Below are 20,084 nucleotides of genomic sequence, written 5' to 3'. Positions count from 1 at the left end.
TCGTGGCATGGGGCTTGGCACATCACGTGTCCTCAAGGAGTGTTTACTCCTGTTTCTTTCTATCCCTCATTCCCCACAGAGACCAAGCCAAACCTCTACCTTTCCCCTTAAGCCTCAGAAGAAAATAAAAATCACTGGATATGAATGTCTTCCAATTTACCACAGCCTAATGCAACCTATTTATGATTCCGGGCATTACCATCCCTCCTCCCCAGTCCCTGCAGGACTGTGCCCCATCGCAGTCTCTTCTATCTTCATGCTCTCCTCTAAAAGCCTCCCTTCAGCCCTCTGTGTGGATTAAGTGATTTACTTGGGGTCCTGTGGTGTCTGAATGTCTCATTACTGGGAGAGTCTGTCTGACTTATAGTCAAAGGGGTGTTGTGAGCAGCTCTGGGGTCTGGGAGGATTAGTGACTGGGGTATGAAGATAAATGTTTGAGAAGCTTAAGAGTTTGAGTGATGTAAAGCTTCCAGTGACAGTATTTGGGGCCCAAGACAAACGTGTTATGGGTTTTTTAAAAGATCAATGGTTGAGGAAGTCTTCTGAGCTCAGAAAGTGAAGGGGATTTGTTGGGGGGCAGGGCGTCAATCGCTGGGGGCCTGAGAGGCCTGTGATTTAATAACCTGAGGAGTCAGTGTCATCTCTTTATAGGGACCTTCCTTATGCACCTTAATTTTAAAAGTGCTATGTCTCATTTCCGTGATTCTCAATTTCTTCAAAGTATTTATATCTTCCTGGTTTTATAGTATACATTTATTTATTGTCTGTTTCCCCCTCTAGAATGTAAACTACAAGAGGAGAGGGATTTTCTGTCTTGTTTTGTGCTGATTCCCCGCCACCTGGAACAATATCTTACACATGGTAGTTATATAATGTGTGTTGAATAAATTAACAAGAGGGGTATAATTATAACCACAAATCTACTCTATAAAAAGTAAATAATTTTCAAATCAGTAATGTAACTACATTACTAACAAATTATTTCTAACACTCTCCTACTGCCTTCTGCACACAGTAGCTCTACCCAAAATCTGATGGTTCCTTAAACTCAGCTGTCCCAGGCATTGGTTCTTAACCTTCCCAGCACATTAGAATCACTTGAGAACTCCTGATTTAATTAATGTGGGGAGTGGCCTGGGCATTGGGAACTTTAGTTCTAATGTGCCGCCAATGTTAAGAACTACTGGTCTAAAACCAGTTCCCTTAAACCTGTCCACTCCTTTTGTATTTCCTCCTGTGGTTAATGGCCTGAACATACACTCAACAGTCACTCCAAAAAGTAATTAGAGCTAAGTCTGGAAAAAGTGGATAATAAAGGAGGATAATATTTTTGTCCAATAAACAAGGGATGACTATAAGACTTGTTTTCCTGTGAAACTTATAAACTAACTTTGCTTTCATTTTTCCAGATGCTAGAACCTCTCTTCTCTGTTCTGTTCCCTTCTTCTGAACGAGCATCTCATCCACTTCACTCTATAGACATCTCAGCCCAGGCTCCAGTTCCTGGGTCTTCATTATCACTGATATAATAATCTGCTAGGTGTGTCTCTCCATTCTGTCTTGAGGTACCGAAATATTTCTATTTTCCATTAAAAGCCCTTGAAAGAAAAACCTACTTTTTAATGTGTTTAGGTTCAAAACTGAAGGGTAACAATCAGGTAGATATTTAATAGAGTTTTACAACTTTGATTTGAAGAGTCCATATAAAGTGTAATATGGCTTCTGGGGGAAGGTGCTAGGAGTGTTAATAATAATTGAGTTCCAGGTAAACTACTAGCAGGATCTATTTCCACATGAGTCTCTGTTCTAAACGTGCTCAGAGGGAAAGCTACTTGCAGTGTTCCCTCAGAAAGCAGCAGCCACATCTTTAGATGCCATATTAAGATAAAGTAAGTTTATACAGGAGTGTTGTGACAAAATATTCTCTACTGTTTTCTACCAAAGAACTGATTTTCTTAAAACTTGTAACTGTTTATATTTTGAATTTGAAATTCTAAATTTTCATTTTCCTCTCATACCATTTAGCTTTGTCTAGTAAGTCCAAGTGTGGACTTTCCTGGTTCCCACATACTGCAAAGGATCAAATCAGTCTCAGAGTTCCCCATTTGTGCTATTTCTCCACTATTTCTTCTCTTCCTTTGTGTCTGATTTCTAGTTACCCTAACAACAGCCATTCATCTTGCTCCATGGACACTAAGCCTACACATCCAATGCTCAGTTTTCCATTCTCTCTCATGAGTCTCAATTGTTTGCTTTTAAACAGCACATAACACATCCTTCAAAACACAATCTTGATGCACTGACTGATCTGCTGACAGAATCTAGCACCTAGTGTTTTTCCACTTCCATGTGAGGATTCAAAGATTTCATTTTTAAAATCTTGGTCTGTCTTGAGATGATCTCTAATAACTTCAGATATCAATCCAGGCAGATATTTTACATTGCTTTGTGAAGGCAGAGAAAATAACCCCTAGTTTGTGAGGAAATGCCTCTAGTTCTGACAGAAACACTTCCAATCGCTGTAAGTTGTGTCTCAGGACACGTAGCCTCAGAGATCCATCAGGATTGTGACTCTAAGGACAGCAGCCACAGGTCTTACAGTTAAGCTGTTTCTCTAATCATCTGGTTTCCAGAGAAACACATATTAGTTAAAATCTCTCCCAGCTAAATATATTTTAACAACAATAAAGCTTTTTGAAAGGAACAGCAAACTTCAATCCAGTATTTTCTTTCATCTTTTCATATTTTCTTTCATCCACTATTCTGGAACATCTTACGTTGTACTTGCAAATCTGAGATTTAGAATGATAAAAGAAGTTAGTTTGTGTTGGTATCAGAGTTGGCAAGAGCAGCAAGAAGAAGGGAACCTTCAATAGCCTAAGAAAAGAGCAGGCCCTAGCTGGCACTACATGTGTCTGAAAAGTAGAAGTCCCCTTGCACAGAAAAGTCTACGCACCTCTCTGGAAGAAAGGGCTGTTAGCCTACTGTCAGTTCACTGAATCATGGGACTTCCACTCTCACACCTTTAAATGCTTCCTGACAGATTATTTCCCGAAGCTTTGTTCATCACCTGGCTCAAAAAGGCTTCACAGAATACTCAGGGCTATGGAATTTCCTCTTACAAAGCAGTCTCCTTAGCTGTAGTAGTACCTGAAGCTGTCTTGTTTACACATTTACCAGTTGTGCTTCTCTGAGGGCAGGGATTCTCTTGATCAGGAACACAACAGGTACTAGGTCAGACATTCTTTGGCCAAAATCAGACTGTACATTTTGAGAAGGAAGCTGACAGATTCTCTCCTTGCCCAAACTCTAGTCAGGCTCCTCTGAGTTTTTCAACTACACCTGAACTTTTAGAGTCCAATGTCCTTCTCTGCGTTATCTAATTTTAGCAAGAACGCTGCTACATTGGTTTAGCCAGAATCCTCCACCTTCAATATCTGACCCTCCTCTATCAGTCAGACTCTCCCCATCACCCTCAAGTGACGTCTGATCACCTTGGCCTGCCTTCAGCAAGAATCCTGTTAGGTTGGTCTAGTCAGAATCCCCCCAACCCCTGATGTTTCTTTTTAGTAACTGTCAACCCACTAACTCGTACCCTGCTCTTTGTTTATAAATTCCGACTTTCTCTTATTGTAGTCACAGTTGAGCCCAATCTCCCTCCTCTACTGACAGGCTGTGCTGTAGTGGTCCTTATACCTATTGCAATGGTCCTGAATAAAGTCTGCCTGTCTTTAACAGGTGTCTGAATAATTTTGATCACTACTAAAGCCCTTAGTGGTGATCAGTGGATATCCCAACCTGGCCTCTGACATCTCTGGTAGACACTGTCTACTGGTTTTTAGCAGACTGCCATCTGCAGTAGTTGTATTTGAGAAGACAAAAGCAGTTAAATGATCTGTTGGATCAGGATGGTTGGAATGAATCCTTCCAACCACTGTGCCACCAGGGAAGCCCTTCTCTGCTGTCTTGATAATTTTGATCTCTACTGTATAGCAATTTTCTAAGAAAGACTAATTAAATTTAGCCACTGAGGCAATTCATTACCGTTTTGAATGATACCTGAAATCATACTCTCTTAGTGTGGATTTGGCTCCTCAGACACTATGAACATGTACTTTAGAATGTGAGGAAAGAAAGAACCAAAACAGTTCAGGAATCTTCTGTTATTGGGTAGATTTTAGAATTCCATTTATCTACTGACTTTTTAGCTGTATCTCTTTGCATTATTTTACACATCCTTAACTTCTCACAGTCAATTTCAAGTTAATATTTTCCCATTTTTTCAAAAAATGTAGAAACCTTGCAACTGCAGAGGTTAAATTAACACTTTCCCCATCCTTTCTGCTATAGTTGTCATATGTACAACATGTATATACGTTAGAATACCCTCAAGAAAATGGTATTTTGGGGGCTTCCCTGGCAGCTCAGTGGTTAATAATCCACCTGCCAATGCAGGGGACACGGGTTCGAGCCCTGGTCTGGGAAGATCCCACATGCTGCGGAGCAACTAAGGCCACGTGCCCCAACTACTGAAGCCCGCGCACCTAGAGCCCGTGCTCCGCAACAGGAGAAGTCACCACAATGAGAAGCCTGCGCACCGCAACGAAGAGTAGCCCCCGATCGCTGCAACTAGAGAAAGCCCGCGCGCAGCAACGAAGACCCAACACAGTCAAAATAAATAAAATTTTTTTAAAAAGGAAATGGTTTTGTTTTGTTTTTTTGCGGTACGCAGGCCTCTCACTGTTGTGGCCTCTCCCATTGCGGAGCACAGGCTCCGGACGCGCAGGCTCAGCAGCCATGGCTCACGGGCCTAGCTGCTCCGCGGCATGTGGGATCTTCCCGGACAAGGGCACGAACCTGTGTCCCCTGCATCGGCAGGCGGACTCTCAACCACTGCGCCACCAGGGAAGCCCGGAAATGGTATTTTTATTTTACACAGTCATGTATTTTTTAAATAAAGAGACAAACAGTCTTTTATATTTATCCATATATTTACCATTTCCAATGTTCTTCATTCATTTCTGAGGATCTGAGCTTCCCTCTGATTCTTTTTTTAGCCTGGAGAACTTCCATTAGCAAGTCTTAAAGTGCAATTCTGCTGGTGACAAATTCTCTTAGTTTTCCTTTATCTGAAAATGTCTTTATTTTGTCTTCATTCTTGAAAGATTTTTTTCATTAAATATGTAACTTTGTGTTTGTTTGTCCTTCTTTAAAGATGAACAAAGTATCTTCTTTAAAGATACTTTAAAGATGTTTAAAGATATTCTCCTATTATGTTCTGGACTCCGCAGTTTCTGATAAAAAGCCCATGATCACTTGACTGTTGTTCCCATGCATGCAATGTGTCATTTTTTACTAGCTACTTTTAAGAATTCTGGTTAGACTATGATGTGTCATATTTAATCTGTTTGGTGTTTGACAGGCTTCTTGAATATGTAAGTTTATGTCTTTCACAAAATTTGGGAAGTTACATGCCATCATTTCTTTAAATTTTTTTTTTGCCCCATTCTTTCTCTCTTTTCCTTCTGAAATTCCAATATGGGCCTTTTGAAACTGTAACCCTAAGGCTTTGTTGATTAAGTTTGGCTTCAATATTTTTCTTTCTTTAGATTGGATAACTTATATTGATATTCAAATTCAAAGATTCTCTCTACTATCATTTCATGGTTCAATTAATCTCATCTGGTGATATTTTTATTCCTGATATCCCTAATATAGATGCTGTATTTTTCAGTTCTAAAATTTCATTTGGTATTAAGAAGTATTTCCTATTTTTCTGTTGAGATTTTTACTATCTTTTCATTCACTGAACATGTTATAATAGCTCCTTTAAAATCCTTGTCTGATAATTTCAACATCTGAGTTACCTCAGGGTTGGCTTCTGTTGACTGTCTTTTCCCCTCAGATTGGGTCATATTTTCCATGTTCTTTGTATGTCCCATAATTTTGGATTGTACTCTGGACATTGTAGTTGTTATGCTGTGGAGACACTGGATTCTCCTACAGTCTTCTGAAGAGGGTCAGTTAGTATTTTTGTTTTAATAGGAAATTAACTTGGTTAGACTTAATCTGTAATCTGTTTCTCCTGTGACTGATGGCAGGTTAAACTTCAGTTTTCTCTTCTTTTCTTTCTTTATTTTTTAAAATATTTATTTATTTACTTGGTTGCACCAGGTCTTAGTTGTCTTTAGTTGCGGCAGGCAGGCTCCTCAGTTGCAGCATGCACGTGGGATCCAGTGCCCAGACCAGGGATCAAACCTAGCCCCCCTGCATTGGGAGCGTGGAGTCCTATCCACTGCGCCACCAGGGAAGTCCCTCAGTTTTCTTTTAGTCTTAGTTGCTAGCTGCTTTGAGTTTGTCCTGCATATGTGTGATTCAGGGATCAGCCAGTGACATGGGCAGAGGTGATATATAACATCTGGGATTCTCCATCTCCTGCTCTATCTTTCCCAGGATTCCCTTCAAGCCCCAAGCTCCATCTCTTGGTTCCTCAGGCTAAAAATATGGCAGGCTTCTATTAGAGTTTTAGCTACCCCATGCTATGTTGAGAGTACAGCTCTGACCAAAACCACAAAAACAGGACACTCACCCTGTGTTGGTCCCTTTCTCCAAGTTTTTACCCCTCCAAAATCTGCTGCTTCTGTTCATTCAGCAGAACCCTAACATGGCTGTTTTTCTGGATTTTACCCACTGTTAACAGTTAAGTGTTGGAGGGCTGGCCTGTTAGGAGGTCACTCCACCATACCAGAAATGAAACCAGCACAGTTCTACCTCAAAAAAAAAAAAAAGCCCAAGTCCAAACCATCATCATCTCCCATTTGGATTACTGCAAAGGCCTCCTATCTAGTTTCCTAATTTATCTTTAAGTGACCAGGGGTGAGAAGGCTGGTTGTAATTTCATCCCTTGGTCCACCTCATTAATTTGGAAGTCATTTTGAGATCCAAGGATGAGAAGATGGTAGAAAAAAGGTCTCTCCCCTGGAAGATAGCCCCATGGTATGTTCACCTGCTCAGTAAGGCCTACCCTGAACACCTTATTCAAAATAGCAAATCCTCCTTCACACTTTAACTTTTTCTATTCTATATCATTTATCCCTCCATACACTCTACAATTTACTCTTTGTTATATTTATTGATTGACTCCCCCTACCAGAATACAAGTTTCACAAGGACAGGAATTTTTGTGTGTTTTCCTCACTGCCATGTCTCTAGAGCCTATACCAATGGGAGCACATAATAGGTGAAAAATAAACATCTGACTATATCAATCCACTATAACTTCTACCTCTGATACCCCTTAATTTTCCACACTCCTTTCTAGGCAGAGGATTTTTCCAAACTTCTGTCAGTAGCATTAGTTATTCTATTCTACTTTGCACTGTGTGTCATGGTCTAGACAGAGTAGAAAGCAAATTTCTTGTAAACAAAGAACTTCTTAAAGAAGCCTGACCACTTCTTTTACTGTTTTTGTCCCGACTCTGTAGGACATTGTATTAAAAAATTTCCCCAGCCTGATACTTAGACTCTGAACATAATGAAACGATGGCACATACAGAAGAGCAATTTCTGACCTTATTCTCAGATGAAAAAAGACACATTAACCACAGGCCAAGGTACATATCTAAAATGAAAGTTTCAACTTGTCTATCTCTAAGCAGATTTTCACTGTAATGTTTCAGAGCAAGATATGATACCTTGGGCATGTATGTAGAAACATGTTGAGTTAGCCTGGGCACTGAAATGAAATATATTTAGCTTTAAACTGCATTTGCATTCATTCTGTCTATATTTTCAGTTTTGTGTTATATTAGAAAGATATATTCTTAAAAGAGAAAACTTATAAGACAATAGATTATAAACGGTTTCACTTAAATATTCACGCGTTGGCTTCTCTATCCATAGGGCACACGTTCTGGGCTTTCTTTGTGTGAGAGAGTGAGCTAATTTTTAATTTCTCTAGATCTTTGTAATTTCCAGGGAAGGTATGCATATTGACAATGAGAGCAGGGTAGGAAAAGAAAGTGATGTTGATAATCACCAGAGTCAGGGTATTAGCTTCTCTTATTCCTGCTGGGAGTGACAGAAAATCCTTGGGGGAATGTTGGGTAGTGGGCTGGAGTCTATGTCCCAGACAAAGTTAAGACAGGTTAGACCATACCTGTGTAACTTTGGGGCCCTGAGTGGAAGGACCAAGACTGATGTGCAGGTCCTTCACTGGCTGCCTGAGCTCCCACAAATAAGCTCCAGTTGCATTGTAAGACATGACCTCTTTTGCAGAGAAAAGAAAAATTGTTTGATTTAATTAACAAAGTTCTCTGCCATCATTTTAAAAGAAAATTTCTCTCTAGGGGTACCTGAGATTTTCAGAGGCAGATTATCTCTTTTGGGTAGAAAGCTTGCCTCTCAGGCAGAACCCTCTATTTCAATTACAGAGGCAGCTGATTTTCAAGAAAAAGTTCATTCTACGCAAGGGTATTTTGAATGCTGACTAAACTCCAGGAGAATTAGAAATGAGGCTTTTGGCTTGCTTTGCACAGAATCCATGAAAAGATGGCTAACGTAAGTGCTTTCACATGATAATCAAGAGAGGTTAAGTTTCTGAGGGCAACTTTGTATTCCCAAGGCCTAGGAGAAAAACCTGGCATACTGAAGACTCCTTAGGGAAAGCCGGTTGAGTGATAAAATCAATCACTAGCACCCAGAGGCTTTAGAGCACTCTGCTAAATATGTAGAGGGCCAGCGAGAGAATCAAGCATATTAACAGGCACACCAGTAGCATAGAGAAAATTAGTTAAACAATAATACTCCTCCTGTGAAAAAGGAAATTCACATAAAAGATAACAGTATCCATATAGAAGCAAATAAAGATCAAAACACAAATTCTTTTCTAAAAGAATATTCTTTATACGATTTTGAGGAGGTAATTATTAAATAGATTAAGATAACAGTTAACACTCATCATGTGTATACAGAAAAATATTTTCTTTCTTTTTCTTAATAGAAAAATATTTTTTAACAAAGGCAATGAGTTCCTTATAGAAGGGAATTCATGATATTAGGGAAAAAATATAAAGGACATTTAAAATTCTAGCCATTTATAGGCTTTGTCCTCTTCTTACTCCATTATCACTCAAAAGCAAGCAGATGTTTATTCTGGATTGCCAAGCCAGAAGGCTTGAAGAAGGGGAGAAGTATAACTGAGAAATTATTTTTCTTATTTTTCTCCTCATACGGCAAAACCAATATTTGAGATATATATATATATATATATATATATATATATATATTTTTTTTTTTTTTTTTTTCCCCCTGGTATGCGGGCCTCTCACTGCTGTGGCTTCTCCCGTTGCGGAGCACAGGCTCCGGACTCACAGGCTCAGTGGCCATGTCTCACGGGCCCAGCCGCTCCGCGGCATGTGGGATCTTCCCAAACCGGGGCACGAACCCGTGTCCCCTGCATCGGCAGGCGGACTCTCAACCACTGCGCCACCAGGGAAGCCCTGCTATATTTTTTTATAACTGTCTTGCCCTTAAGATTGTTGCCAGCTACTTTAAAAAAAGAATTACTACCAAAACATCAAATATCTGTCAGTTCAAGGATTATTTTTAAAAATTTTAGTCTTTTAAAAAATTAATAATTATAATACAAATATACATTATACACATACAGACGTATGTAGTTTTTCCCCACAAAATAATACTATACATACAGTTGTAAACTTGCTGTTTTCACTGAACAATATCTCATTAACTTTCTTTCATATATAGAACATGTTTATGTATTTAGAAATAGTCTCTGTTGTAGGCAGAATTCTAAAATGGTCCCCTAAATTTCCCCCCCAATAATCCCAGGGCTGTATAATCCCTGGGACTGTAAGTATGGTGACTTTTAATCCCATAATTAGGTTATGTTATATGGCACAGTTGACCATAAAACAGGGAGATTATGTGGGTGAGCCTGACCTAACCCCATGAGTCCTTTAAAAGTGACAAATTTTCTCCCACTAATTGCAGAAAAGGAAGTAAGAGATTCACGGCATGGAAAGGATTCACTGCACTATTGCTAACCTGAAGATGGAGGGGGCTACATAGCAAGAAAGGCAGGTGGCCTTTAGGAGAGAAGAGCAGCTCTCAGCTGACAGCCAGCAAGGAAACTGAACCTCAGTCCCACAACTGTAAGAAACTGAATCCTGCCAACAACAACCAATGAACTTGGAAGCAAATTTTCCCCTAGAGCTTTTAAATTAAAACACAGCCCAGTTGACACTTTGATTTCAGCCTTGTGATATCGTGAACAAAGAACCCAGAAATGCCTTCTAACCTACAGAACTATGAACTAAAAGATGGGAAATTTTAAAATCCATTAAATTTGTTGTAATTTGTTATGCAACAATAGAAACCTAATTCAGTCCCTCTCTCACTTATTTTCACCTCAATTTTTTCAAAGGTTACACTATTATTTATCTAGTCATTTCTCTTCTTATGAACACTTAGACTGCCTTAAAATATTTGCTATTACAAAAGTAACATTCTTATACATATGAGCACAAGTTTATTGGTATCAGATTGGTCATAGTATACATACACAATTTTAAAAATGTGTTCTATGATACCAAACGCACAAGCAACAAAAGAAAAAACTGATAGTGTAGGCTTCATCAAAATTAAAAAGTGTTGTGCATCAACATCACCAAGAAAGAGAAAAAAAACAACCTACAGGAAGAAAAAAATATTTGGAAATCGTATCTCTGATAAGGGTTTAGTATCTAGGAAATATAAAGAACTTTTACAACTGAACAAAAAGACAAACAAATAATCCAATTAAAAATGGGCAAAGAACTTGACTACACATTTCTCCAAGGAAGATATACAAATGGTCAACAAACACATGACAAGATGCTCACGTCATTCGTCATCATGAAAATGCAAATCAAACCACAATGGGGAAAACCCCCAGAAAATAGCAAGCACTGATGAGGATGTGCATAAACTGGAACCCTCATATATTGCTGGCAGGAATGTAAAATGGTTCAGCTGCTATGGAAAACAGTTTGGCAGTTCCTCAAAAGCTAAACATAGAATTACTGTATAATTCAGCAGCTCCACTCTTAGATATATACCTAAAAAAATAGAAGACAGGCATTCAAACAAGTACACATACATACATGTTCATAGTAGCACTATTCACTATAGCCAAAAGGTAGAAACAGCACAACTGCCTACCAACGAATGGATGGATAAACAAATTGTGGCATGTCCATAAGATGAAGTATTACTCAGCCATATAAAGAAATGAGGTACTGATGCATGCTACAACATGAGTAAACCTTAAAAACATTATGACAAGTGAAATAATTCAGATGTAAAAGGTCACACATTGTATGATTCCATTTACATGAAATATCCAGAATAGATATATCCACAGTGATGGAATGAGACTGGCTGCTGTCAGGGGCTAGGGAGAGGGGTGGGGTGGGGAGGAGAATGAGGAACAATTGTTCATCAGGTTCATGGCTTCCTTTTGGGGTGATGATGTTTTGGATCTAGACAGAGGTGGTGGTTGAACAACATTGTGAATATAGTAAATGCCACTCAACTGTTTACTTTAAAATGGTTAATTTTATGTTACGTGAATCTTACCTCAATTTAAAAATGTTTTCCATATAATTTTTAGTATTTATAGTTTATCTTTTTTCTTGATTACTCTTTGCTACTGGTGTGTCTACTTCTTTAAAGTTTCTTTTTTCAGAGAATCAGTTTTTATTTTATTGATCCTTTCTATTGTTTCTTTTTTTATTTCAATTTTTATTGGAGTATAGTTATTTACAATGTTGTGTTAGTTTCTGCTGTATCTACTGTTTATTTCTTTAAGTTCTATAATTATATTATTTTCCTTCTTCTACTTTCTTTAAGTTTACTTCTTCTTTTTCTAGCATCCTAAACTGAAAACATAATTCATTTATTTTTCTTTATTTGGGGGCCGGCAATTTGCCAATGACCTGGTTTGTTGACAACCAGAGTGTAAACGTGGAGGAGATGTGCAGCAAAATTGAGGGGCACAGCAGCACATAGAAGCAACCTAAATGTCCACTGACAGATGAATGGATAAAGAAGGTGTGGTGTGTGTATATATATATATATATATATATATATATATATATACACACATATATATACACACACACACATATATACGCACACACACACACAATGGAATACTACTCAGCCATAAAAAAGAATGAAATAATGCCATTTGCAGCAACATGGATGGACCTAGAGATGATAATATGAAGTGAACTAAGTCAGACAGAGAAAGACAAATATCATATGGTATCACTTTTTTGTGGAACCTAGAAAAATGATACAAATGAACTGATGTACAAAACAGAAATAGACTCACAGACACAGAAAACAAACTTATGGTTACCAAAGGAGCAAGGGAAGGGAGGGATAAATTAGGATTTGGGATTAACAGATACACACTACTATATATAAAATAGATTAAAAAAAAACAAGTACAGCACAGGGAACTATATCCAATATCTTATAAAAAAAAGAATATATATAAATATATACAACTGAATCACTTCGCTGTACACCTGAAACGTAAATCTACTATACTTCAATCAAAAAATTAAGGGGCACATGAAGTCATCCGTTTGCTGACAAACTCTCAGGCAATGTTTGGGCAGCTGCCCACAAAGGCCAGTATTTGGAAGCAGCCAAAGGAACAGCTATACCATGACTCTTCCATAAGGGTGCTCTGTCAATGGCAGTCCTTGACAGTATTTAAATTCACATGTGACTCTAAATTGGGTTAGAGAATCTAAGGATTTATTCTGTGAATACCTTTATTTTTTTTTCATTCAAAATGTAACTGAATCTATGTGCTATAGTGTTTTCAAAAGTCAAATAGTTTAAAAGTGTTTTTGTTGCTGTTGGTGGTGAAACCTTCTTTTATCAAGATACCATAAACCATCAGTGGGCTTCATGTCTTTTCCCAAGTTATACTATATTTGTTAAGAATACAAGCTTTTGGGGGACTTCTCTGGTGGCATAGTGGTTAAGAATCCGCCTGCCAATGCAGGGGACATGGGTTTGAGCCCTGGTCCAGGAAGATCCCACATGCCACGGAGCAACTAAGCCCGTGTGCCACAACTACCGAGCCTGCACTCTAAAGCCCATGAGCCACAACTACTGAGCCCGCAGGCCTCGAGCCCGTGCTCCGCAACAAGAGAAGCCACCGCACTGAGAAGCACTGCTCGCCACAACTAGAGAAAGCCCGTGCGCAGCAACGAAGACCCAAAGCAGCCAGAAAAATTATTTTTTAAAAAGGAAAACAAATTTTTTTAAAAATTGTAAAGCATTTTGGCCCACCTTGGATGTCGTAAATTTACCATTACCATAGAGTGAAGTGATGGAAATGAGGACAAGTTCTATTTAACAACCTTGGCTTGCCTCTGACAACAGTCAGAGAGTACATTGCTCCCAAAGAGGAATCCTGTGAGAGCAAAAGCAAATAAGTAGCTTTATATTTGTATCTTCTTGTCTTTCATCAGTGATGAAAAATTATCAGCCATTATCTCTTGGTGTATATCTTCTCCTTTTTTTTTCTTTTCTCTTTGTCTGTGATTCTAATTAGATGTTTATTACCCTCTCTCATTCTATCCTCCATGTTCCTTAATTTCTCTTTCATATTTTTCATCTCCTTTTTATCTCTCTGCAACATTCTGGATAGTTACACTCATTTATTCAACAAACACTTATTGAGCACTTACTAGGTGACAAGCACTGTTCCAGGCACTTGAGTACCTTAGTGAACAAAATACATCCCTCTCTGTCCAGGAAACACAAAATGAGGAAACAGATAATAAGTGATAAGCACAATAAATGACTAAACTATGTAGAATGTAGAAGGTGATAAATGTCATTAAAAAACAAACAGGAGAGTAATTTCTTCTTTTTTTTTAACTTCAAAAAAAGACAATTTTATTTGCCTATAATGTTATTATGGATTGTCTTAGAAAATTCTGTTTCAGAGCATAAGTGGGGCAAATCTGCATAATGTTTGTCATACTCGTTATGTGATGATACAGAAAATACATATACATTTTAGTAAGTCTTGCATTTATATTAGGTGAACACTTGCTAGGAAAATTCACATCTCCCAGCATTTCTTTTTTTAAAACCACTTTATTGAGGTACAATTGACAAATAAAAAGCTATATATATTTAATGTATACAACTGGATGAGTTTGGAGATAAATATACACCTCTGAACCCATCACCACAATGTTATGTCTAAGTCATAAACATATTCATCATCTCCAAAAGTTTCTTCCCATTCTATTATTATCATCATCTACTTATAGTATGAAATGAGAATACTTAACAAAAGATCTAAACTCTTAGCAAATTTTTAAGAGTGCAATACAGTATTGCTAACTGTAGGCACCATGCCATATAGTAGATCTCTAGAATTTATTCACCTGCTATAACTGAAAGTTTGTACTACCCTTAACTAACATCTCCCCATTTTCCCCTCTCCCTAGGCTCCGGCAACCATCATTTTACTCTCTCCTCCTTTGAGTCTGACTATTTTAGATTCCTCATATAAGCGTTATTATGTATTATTTGTCCTTCTATGTCTGGCTTGTTTCATGAAGCACAATACCCTCAAAGTTCACCCATCTTGTTGCAAATGGCAGAGTTTCCCTCTTTTTAAAGGCTAAACAATATCCCATTTTATGTATATGCTACATTTTATTTATGCATTCACTCACCAATAGACACTGAGGTTGCTTCCTTGTTTGGCTGTTGTAAATAATGCTGCAGTGAACATGGGACTGCAGCTATCTCTTTGAGATCCTGATTTCAATTCCTTTGGATATATTCCCAGAAGTGGGATTGCTGGATCATATGATACATCTATTTTCTTTTTTTTTTGAGGAGCCTCCATACTGTTTTCCATAGTGGCTGCATCAGTTTACATTACCAACAGTGTACGCATGGACATATATACACTACCAAACGTGAGGTAGATAGCTAGTGGGAAGCAGCCGCATAGCACAGGGAGATCAGCTCGGTGCTTTGTGACCGCCTGGAGGGGTGGGATAGGGAGGGTGGGAGGGAGGGAGACGCAAGAGGGAAGAGATATGGGAACATATGTATATGTATAACTGATTCACTTTGTTATAAAGCAGAAACTAACACACCATTGTAAAGCAATTATACCCCAATAAAGATGTTAAAAAAAAAAAAAAAGACAACAAATAACAAGTGTTGGCAAGGATGTGGAGAAAATAAAGGGCCCCCTGTGGACTTTGGTGGGAATGTAAATTGGTGCAGCCAATGCAGTATGAAGTTTCCTCAAAAAATTAAAAATAAAAGTACCATACAATCCAAAAAAAAAAAAAAAATAGTTCTTCAAATGTTGAATTCAAAACCCTGGTGACAACTGATCCAGCTCACCATGACAGGATAAGTCATCTCTCCCAGTATATCATTGCAAAGCTGACTGTATTTCTTTCCCAAACCATACAATTTAATCCTAAATATGAAACAAAGTCTGATATATAACTGATTAGAAAAAATATATAAAACAACCAGGATTTGGATAGGACTTCTCATTTTTTTCAGCTTGAAAAGCTCTATAAAAGTTTCTATCTTAATAGGTTGTATTTTTTGTTTGTTTTTCCCTGAAGTTTTTTTAAAAGATTTTTTGTTTTTGATGTGGACCATTTTGAAAGTCTTTGCTGAGTTTGTTACAATGCTGCTTCTGTTTTATGTTCTGGTTTTTTGGCCACGAGGCATGTGGGATCTTAGCTCCCCAACCAGGGATCGAACCTGCACCCCCTGCATTGGAAGGCAAAGTCTTAACCACTGGACCACCAGGGAAGTCCCTCCTTGACTTTTTTTTTTTTAATACATCTTTATTGGAGTATAATTGCTTCACAATACCGTGTTAATGTTGCACAACAAAGCGAATGAGCCATATGCATACACATGTCCCCATATCCCCTCCCTCTTGAGCCTCCCTCCCATCCTCTCTATCCCACCCTTTTAGGTCATGGCAAAGCACCGAGTCGATCTCCCTGTGCTATGCTGCTGCTTCCCATCAGCCAAATATTTTACATTCACCTCCCTGACTTCTTATTGTGCTTAAAGTCTTGCCACATGTCAATAAGACATCTGCCCATCTTACTTTTCCACTCAGCTTGTTTGGTACTTAAAATTGGGAATAACATGTTTCACATCTTTTAGGAATTCTGTAATACCCTGTTCAGACCTCCTCAGGGGCAGGGACATTTCTTTTTTTAACTCTAAATCCCTAGCAGGTATTGCAGGGGCCCACAAACAAGAAACCCTCAGCAAATGCTTGCTAAACTGTTCAATTAAATGAAAATTTCTTGATTCACAGGAGACTGACTGGTACTTATTTGATAGATGGATTTATTCATTCATTCACTCAATAACTATTTATTTAATGCTCCAATATCCAAAGTCCTGTGGTTAGCACTGGGGAGAAAATGGTACAAAAAACACACGAGGAAGCTCCGATTCCAGTGGGGGAAATCTATATGCATGTGTGTAATTACAGTATAATATCTGGTAATGGGATAAAGCTAGGTACAGGGTGACATAATGTGCACAATGAAGCCCCAGGGCTGATTCTACTCATAAACAGAATGAGGAAGGTTTCATAAAGTTGAGTTGTAAAGAATGAACAGGAGTTTACCAAGCCAACAAAGGTAGAGAGGCATGAAAGAGCAAGGCATGTTTAGAAAAAGCCAAATAAGTCATCAGGAGTAAAATAGGATGCATGAAATAAGGTTAGAGAAACAGGCAGAATTATATCATGCTGGGCCTTTTATGCCATGCTAAGTAACAAGGGCTTTTAGCCTAAGTGGGAGCTGACATGAACAGTTTGTATTTTTAAAAGAGAAGTATAGTGGTGGTGTGGAAGATAACTCAGGGTAGGAAGACAGATTCAGGGAGTCTACATTTGGGGAGAAATGTGAAGGATCTGGGGTGACAGTGAGGGTAGTGATTTGATTGGCATTAGGAGATAGAAGTTAATAAGATATAGTGATTAACTGAGAAGGGATGGAGATAGAGAGGGAGGAGCCTAAGAGGACTCCTAAGTTTCTGATATGGATCTCTGAGCAAATGCCTTTCACTTGATTTAAGGAGGAAGTATATGTGTGAGGATAGAAAATGAATGCAGGTTAGAAATGTTGATGGATGTCTGAAGGACATCTAAGGGCATATGTCTGGTAGAAAAAAGGAAATGAGACCTGAAGCTCAGGGGAGAGGTCTTAATTAGAGATTTAGATTTCAAGGCTAAGTATTTATGATTCTGTTTGGAATGATGAAATGAAACAAAAAAATAGAGCTACCAAGGCCCTGCCAGCTGCTGCTTCTGCCCTCCAGCAGATCATCTAATACTCATCAGTCAAAATATATCAGAATGCATGATGTGGGTTGGCAATTTGTCATTCACTTTAGCCCTTCTAGGTTTGCCTGTGGAATCAGCAATAAGACTTAGAGTAGAGAAATAGCTGGTCTTCTCTTTAGCTTGCTCCCCCGCTCACATGTGTTCTTTGGCACAGAGGTTGAGTGTGTCCTGGCAATACTGAACACTAGACTAGCACCATTTGATTGGAGGCCAGACTACAAATATTTGACTGGAAAAATAGTCACTCAAGGAGTTATCTTGAGGAGAAGAAACAATTAAACCGATTGCTCTGTATCTATTCTCTGTGCACCTGATGTAATACATCCCCCTAATCTTTTGTGACTTCTGACAACTGCTTCAAAAAAGTAATATGTGACCAATTTGATAATTAATCATAATGAAAGCATAATTATCTGATAATACCAGCTCAATGACCTAAAATTTTTAAGGGCTTACACACTACACAAATCCTAATGGAAAGAAGAAAGAACATTTATTGGTTAAACCTATGTCTAAAATTCTACTTGTTAATTCACTCTTAAAACTAAAGAAAGTGTACATTTTCAACTAAGAATCTTACAGTTTTATTATGTGAATGTGAAGGTTGTATAGTTCTCTAATATGTAGGGATTTTAAATGACCTAATCATTTCCAGCAACTCTATAAAAATTTTTTTTACATTTCTTCTTTTAAAATGTTTTATTGTTTCTTGAGACTAAATTATAAACAATAAGTCCAAAGATAAAACAACTGCATGGACTGATGATCCTGCATGAATTACAAACCAGAGCAATGGGGTGCCTGTACTGGGCTTGCATCTTCTCTGTGCATTAAGTCCGATAAAGAATGTACTGGGCACAGGCACTGTGTGTGGTGCTAGGATCATGGAGAGAGAAGACATAGTCCCTGGCACTCAGAGATGACAAAACAGTGTGCTCTGGTTTTCAAACTGTAACCCATGTACTTTCAGAGGTTCCACAGGGTACTTACTAGGTAGGGGCAGGGACATTGTTGAGATTCCTGTTATTTCCCCTTTCATCAGCAGAGTAGTTCTATTTTATCTGTTTCATTTATTGAACTTTCTTATAAAATTTAGCTTGAAGAAAAAGGACTCTTCCACACACAAATGTAAATAAGAAAGTTTACAAACCTCTGGTCTAGTAGAAAAACAAGAGCAGTCAGAATCTACATCCATGCAGCCCTGGCCTATGGTCTTGCCTATGTGCAGCAGCTGTAGTTGCCTTCACCACCACAGCTTTCCTAGAAGCACATACTGTGAGCCACTGGTGACAAGGAAAACCCACATGCCCTCATCAGTGAGTATATCATTTTACTCCTATGCCAAAGTGAAGCACAGTGCTTTAATTTGGCGGGGGGGCAGGGTGGGATAGTCAAGACTAGAGGCACTGTGGAACATATAAATTAACTGCTTTCTTTTTGTACTCTGTTACAACTTCCATTTAAAATCTTCCCACATGTAGCACGCAATTAGAAAAGTAAGTTATTTTCAAATCGTAAGTAAAACAACAACAACAACCCATAAAGCAGTCTTAACACAGAAAGTTCCCATGCAACATAAAAGTATCCCAAGATTTATTTTCTCTCTGCCCCACCTGGAAGATAATCACAGAGAAAAGCCAGGGCTCCCTAAAATTCCAAGTTGGCTACAAAGGTCTTCTCACCCTTTTAGAGGCTTGCTGACATCTAGAGGAAGAGAAGCCTAGAATGTCTCCTTGATTTCTCCCTACCTTTCAAGGGGAAAAACACTACTGCAGTTGCTCATGCTTAAGGGTCTCACTGCTCTGTTAAGACACACAGTCTACTGCATGTCAGCCCCTTTCTGTGGCTTCTCCTCCAATCCAAGTCAAAGAGGAATGATAGAGTCAGGCCAACTTTCCCTTTTGTCCAGAATATGCTCTTCCTTTTAAGGGGCTAGGCGGACAATGAGGGCCGGGGCTGCCCTCAAACAGGACAACATAAGCCTATTTCCTTGTGAGCCCTCTCCATCCCACATGCAGGAAAGCAGAGCCCAGGGCTTCCTGCATTCAAGAGCTGGGTCGCTTTGCTGAATTTGCTTTGTTCTATGTTTCCCCTATGTGTTTCCTCTGGCATTGAATAGACGCATCATTTGCTTTCCCTGAGGTGGTGATGGCCAAGATTGAGTTTGAGCTTCCATGTGGAAATAGGCACAGGGACAAAAGAGGCCATATGTGACTTCAGGGTACACTGGGATTTGAAGCAAAACTCTCAGCTAAATAAGAGGAGGTCACTTTATCTTGTTTTGCCTCCTCTGTGCATCTATCTTCTCTGAAGTCCAGAGATGCCTATGATCTAGGACACACCATTCTAATACAGAGTCTCAACCTCACCAGAGCTTCTAATAACTTTTACCTGATCTGCTTGCCTTCTCTCATATCATATAAGGAAAAGAAGACATCGGTATCTTCCCCAATGGTATTGTAGGTGAAACTCTTCAGACTGAGAAAGAAGTGATGTGGCACTGGTATCCGACAGGTTTCCCCATGTCGTGGGCGCATTGTATCTACCTAATGAGGAAGGCAAAAAACAGTGATTGCTAATATTTTAGTTATTCATTATATTGATCATAAGTAAAATTAAAACTAAA

The 20,084-nt window shown here is 38.6% G+C and overlaps 1 protein-coding gene across 1 annotated transcript in view; it reads right to left on the bottom strand.

The window, feature by feature from the left end:
- Nucleotides 1-20,084, bottom strand: part of DOCK3 (dedicator of cytokinesis 3) — a 402,555-nt gene that overhangs the window by 158,334 nt on the left and 224,137 nt on the right. The window contains exon 9 of the mRNA XM_060022587.1: nucleotides 19,850-20,004. Coding sequence (XP_059878570.1) covers nucleotides 19,850-20,004 — 155 coding nt within the window. The remainder of the gene's footprint in view (nucleotides 1-19,849; nucleotides 20,005-20,084) is intronic.

Source organism: Delphinus delphis, chromosome 10 (genome assembly GCF_949987515.2).
Source record: "Delphinus delphis chromosome 10, mDelDel1.2, whole genome shotgun sequence".
Classification (NCBI taxonomy): domain Eukaryota; kingdom Metazoa; phylum Chordata; class Mammalia; order Artiodactyla; family Delphinidae; genus Delphinus; species Delphinus delphis.
Note: the sequence above shows the minus strand (reverse complement) of the source record. Positions and strands in the feature narration are given on the sequence as shown.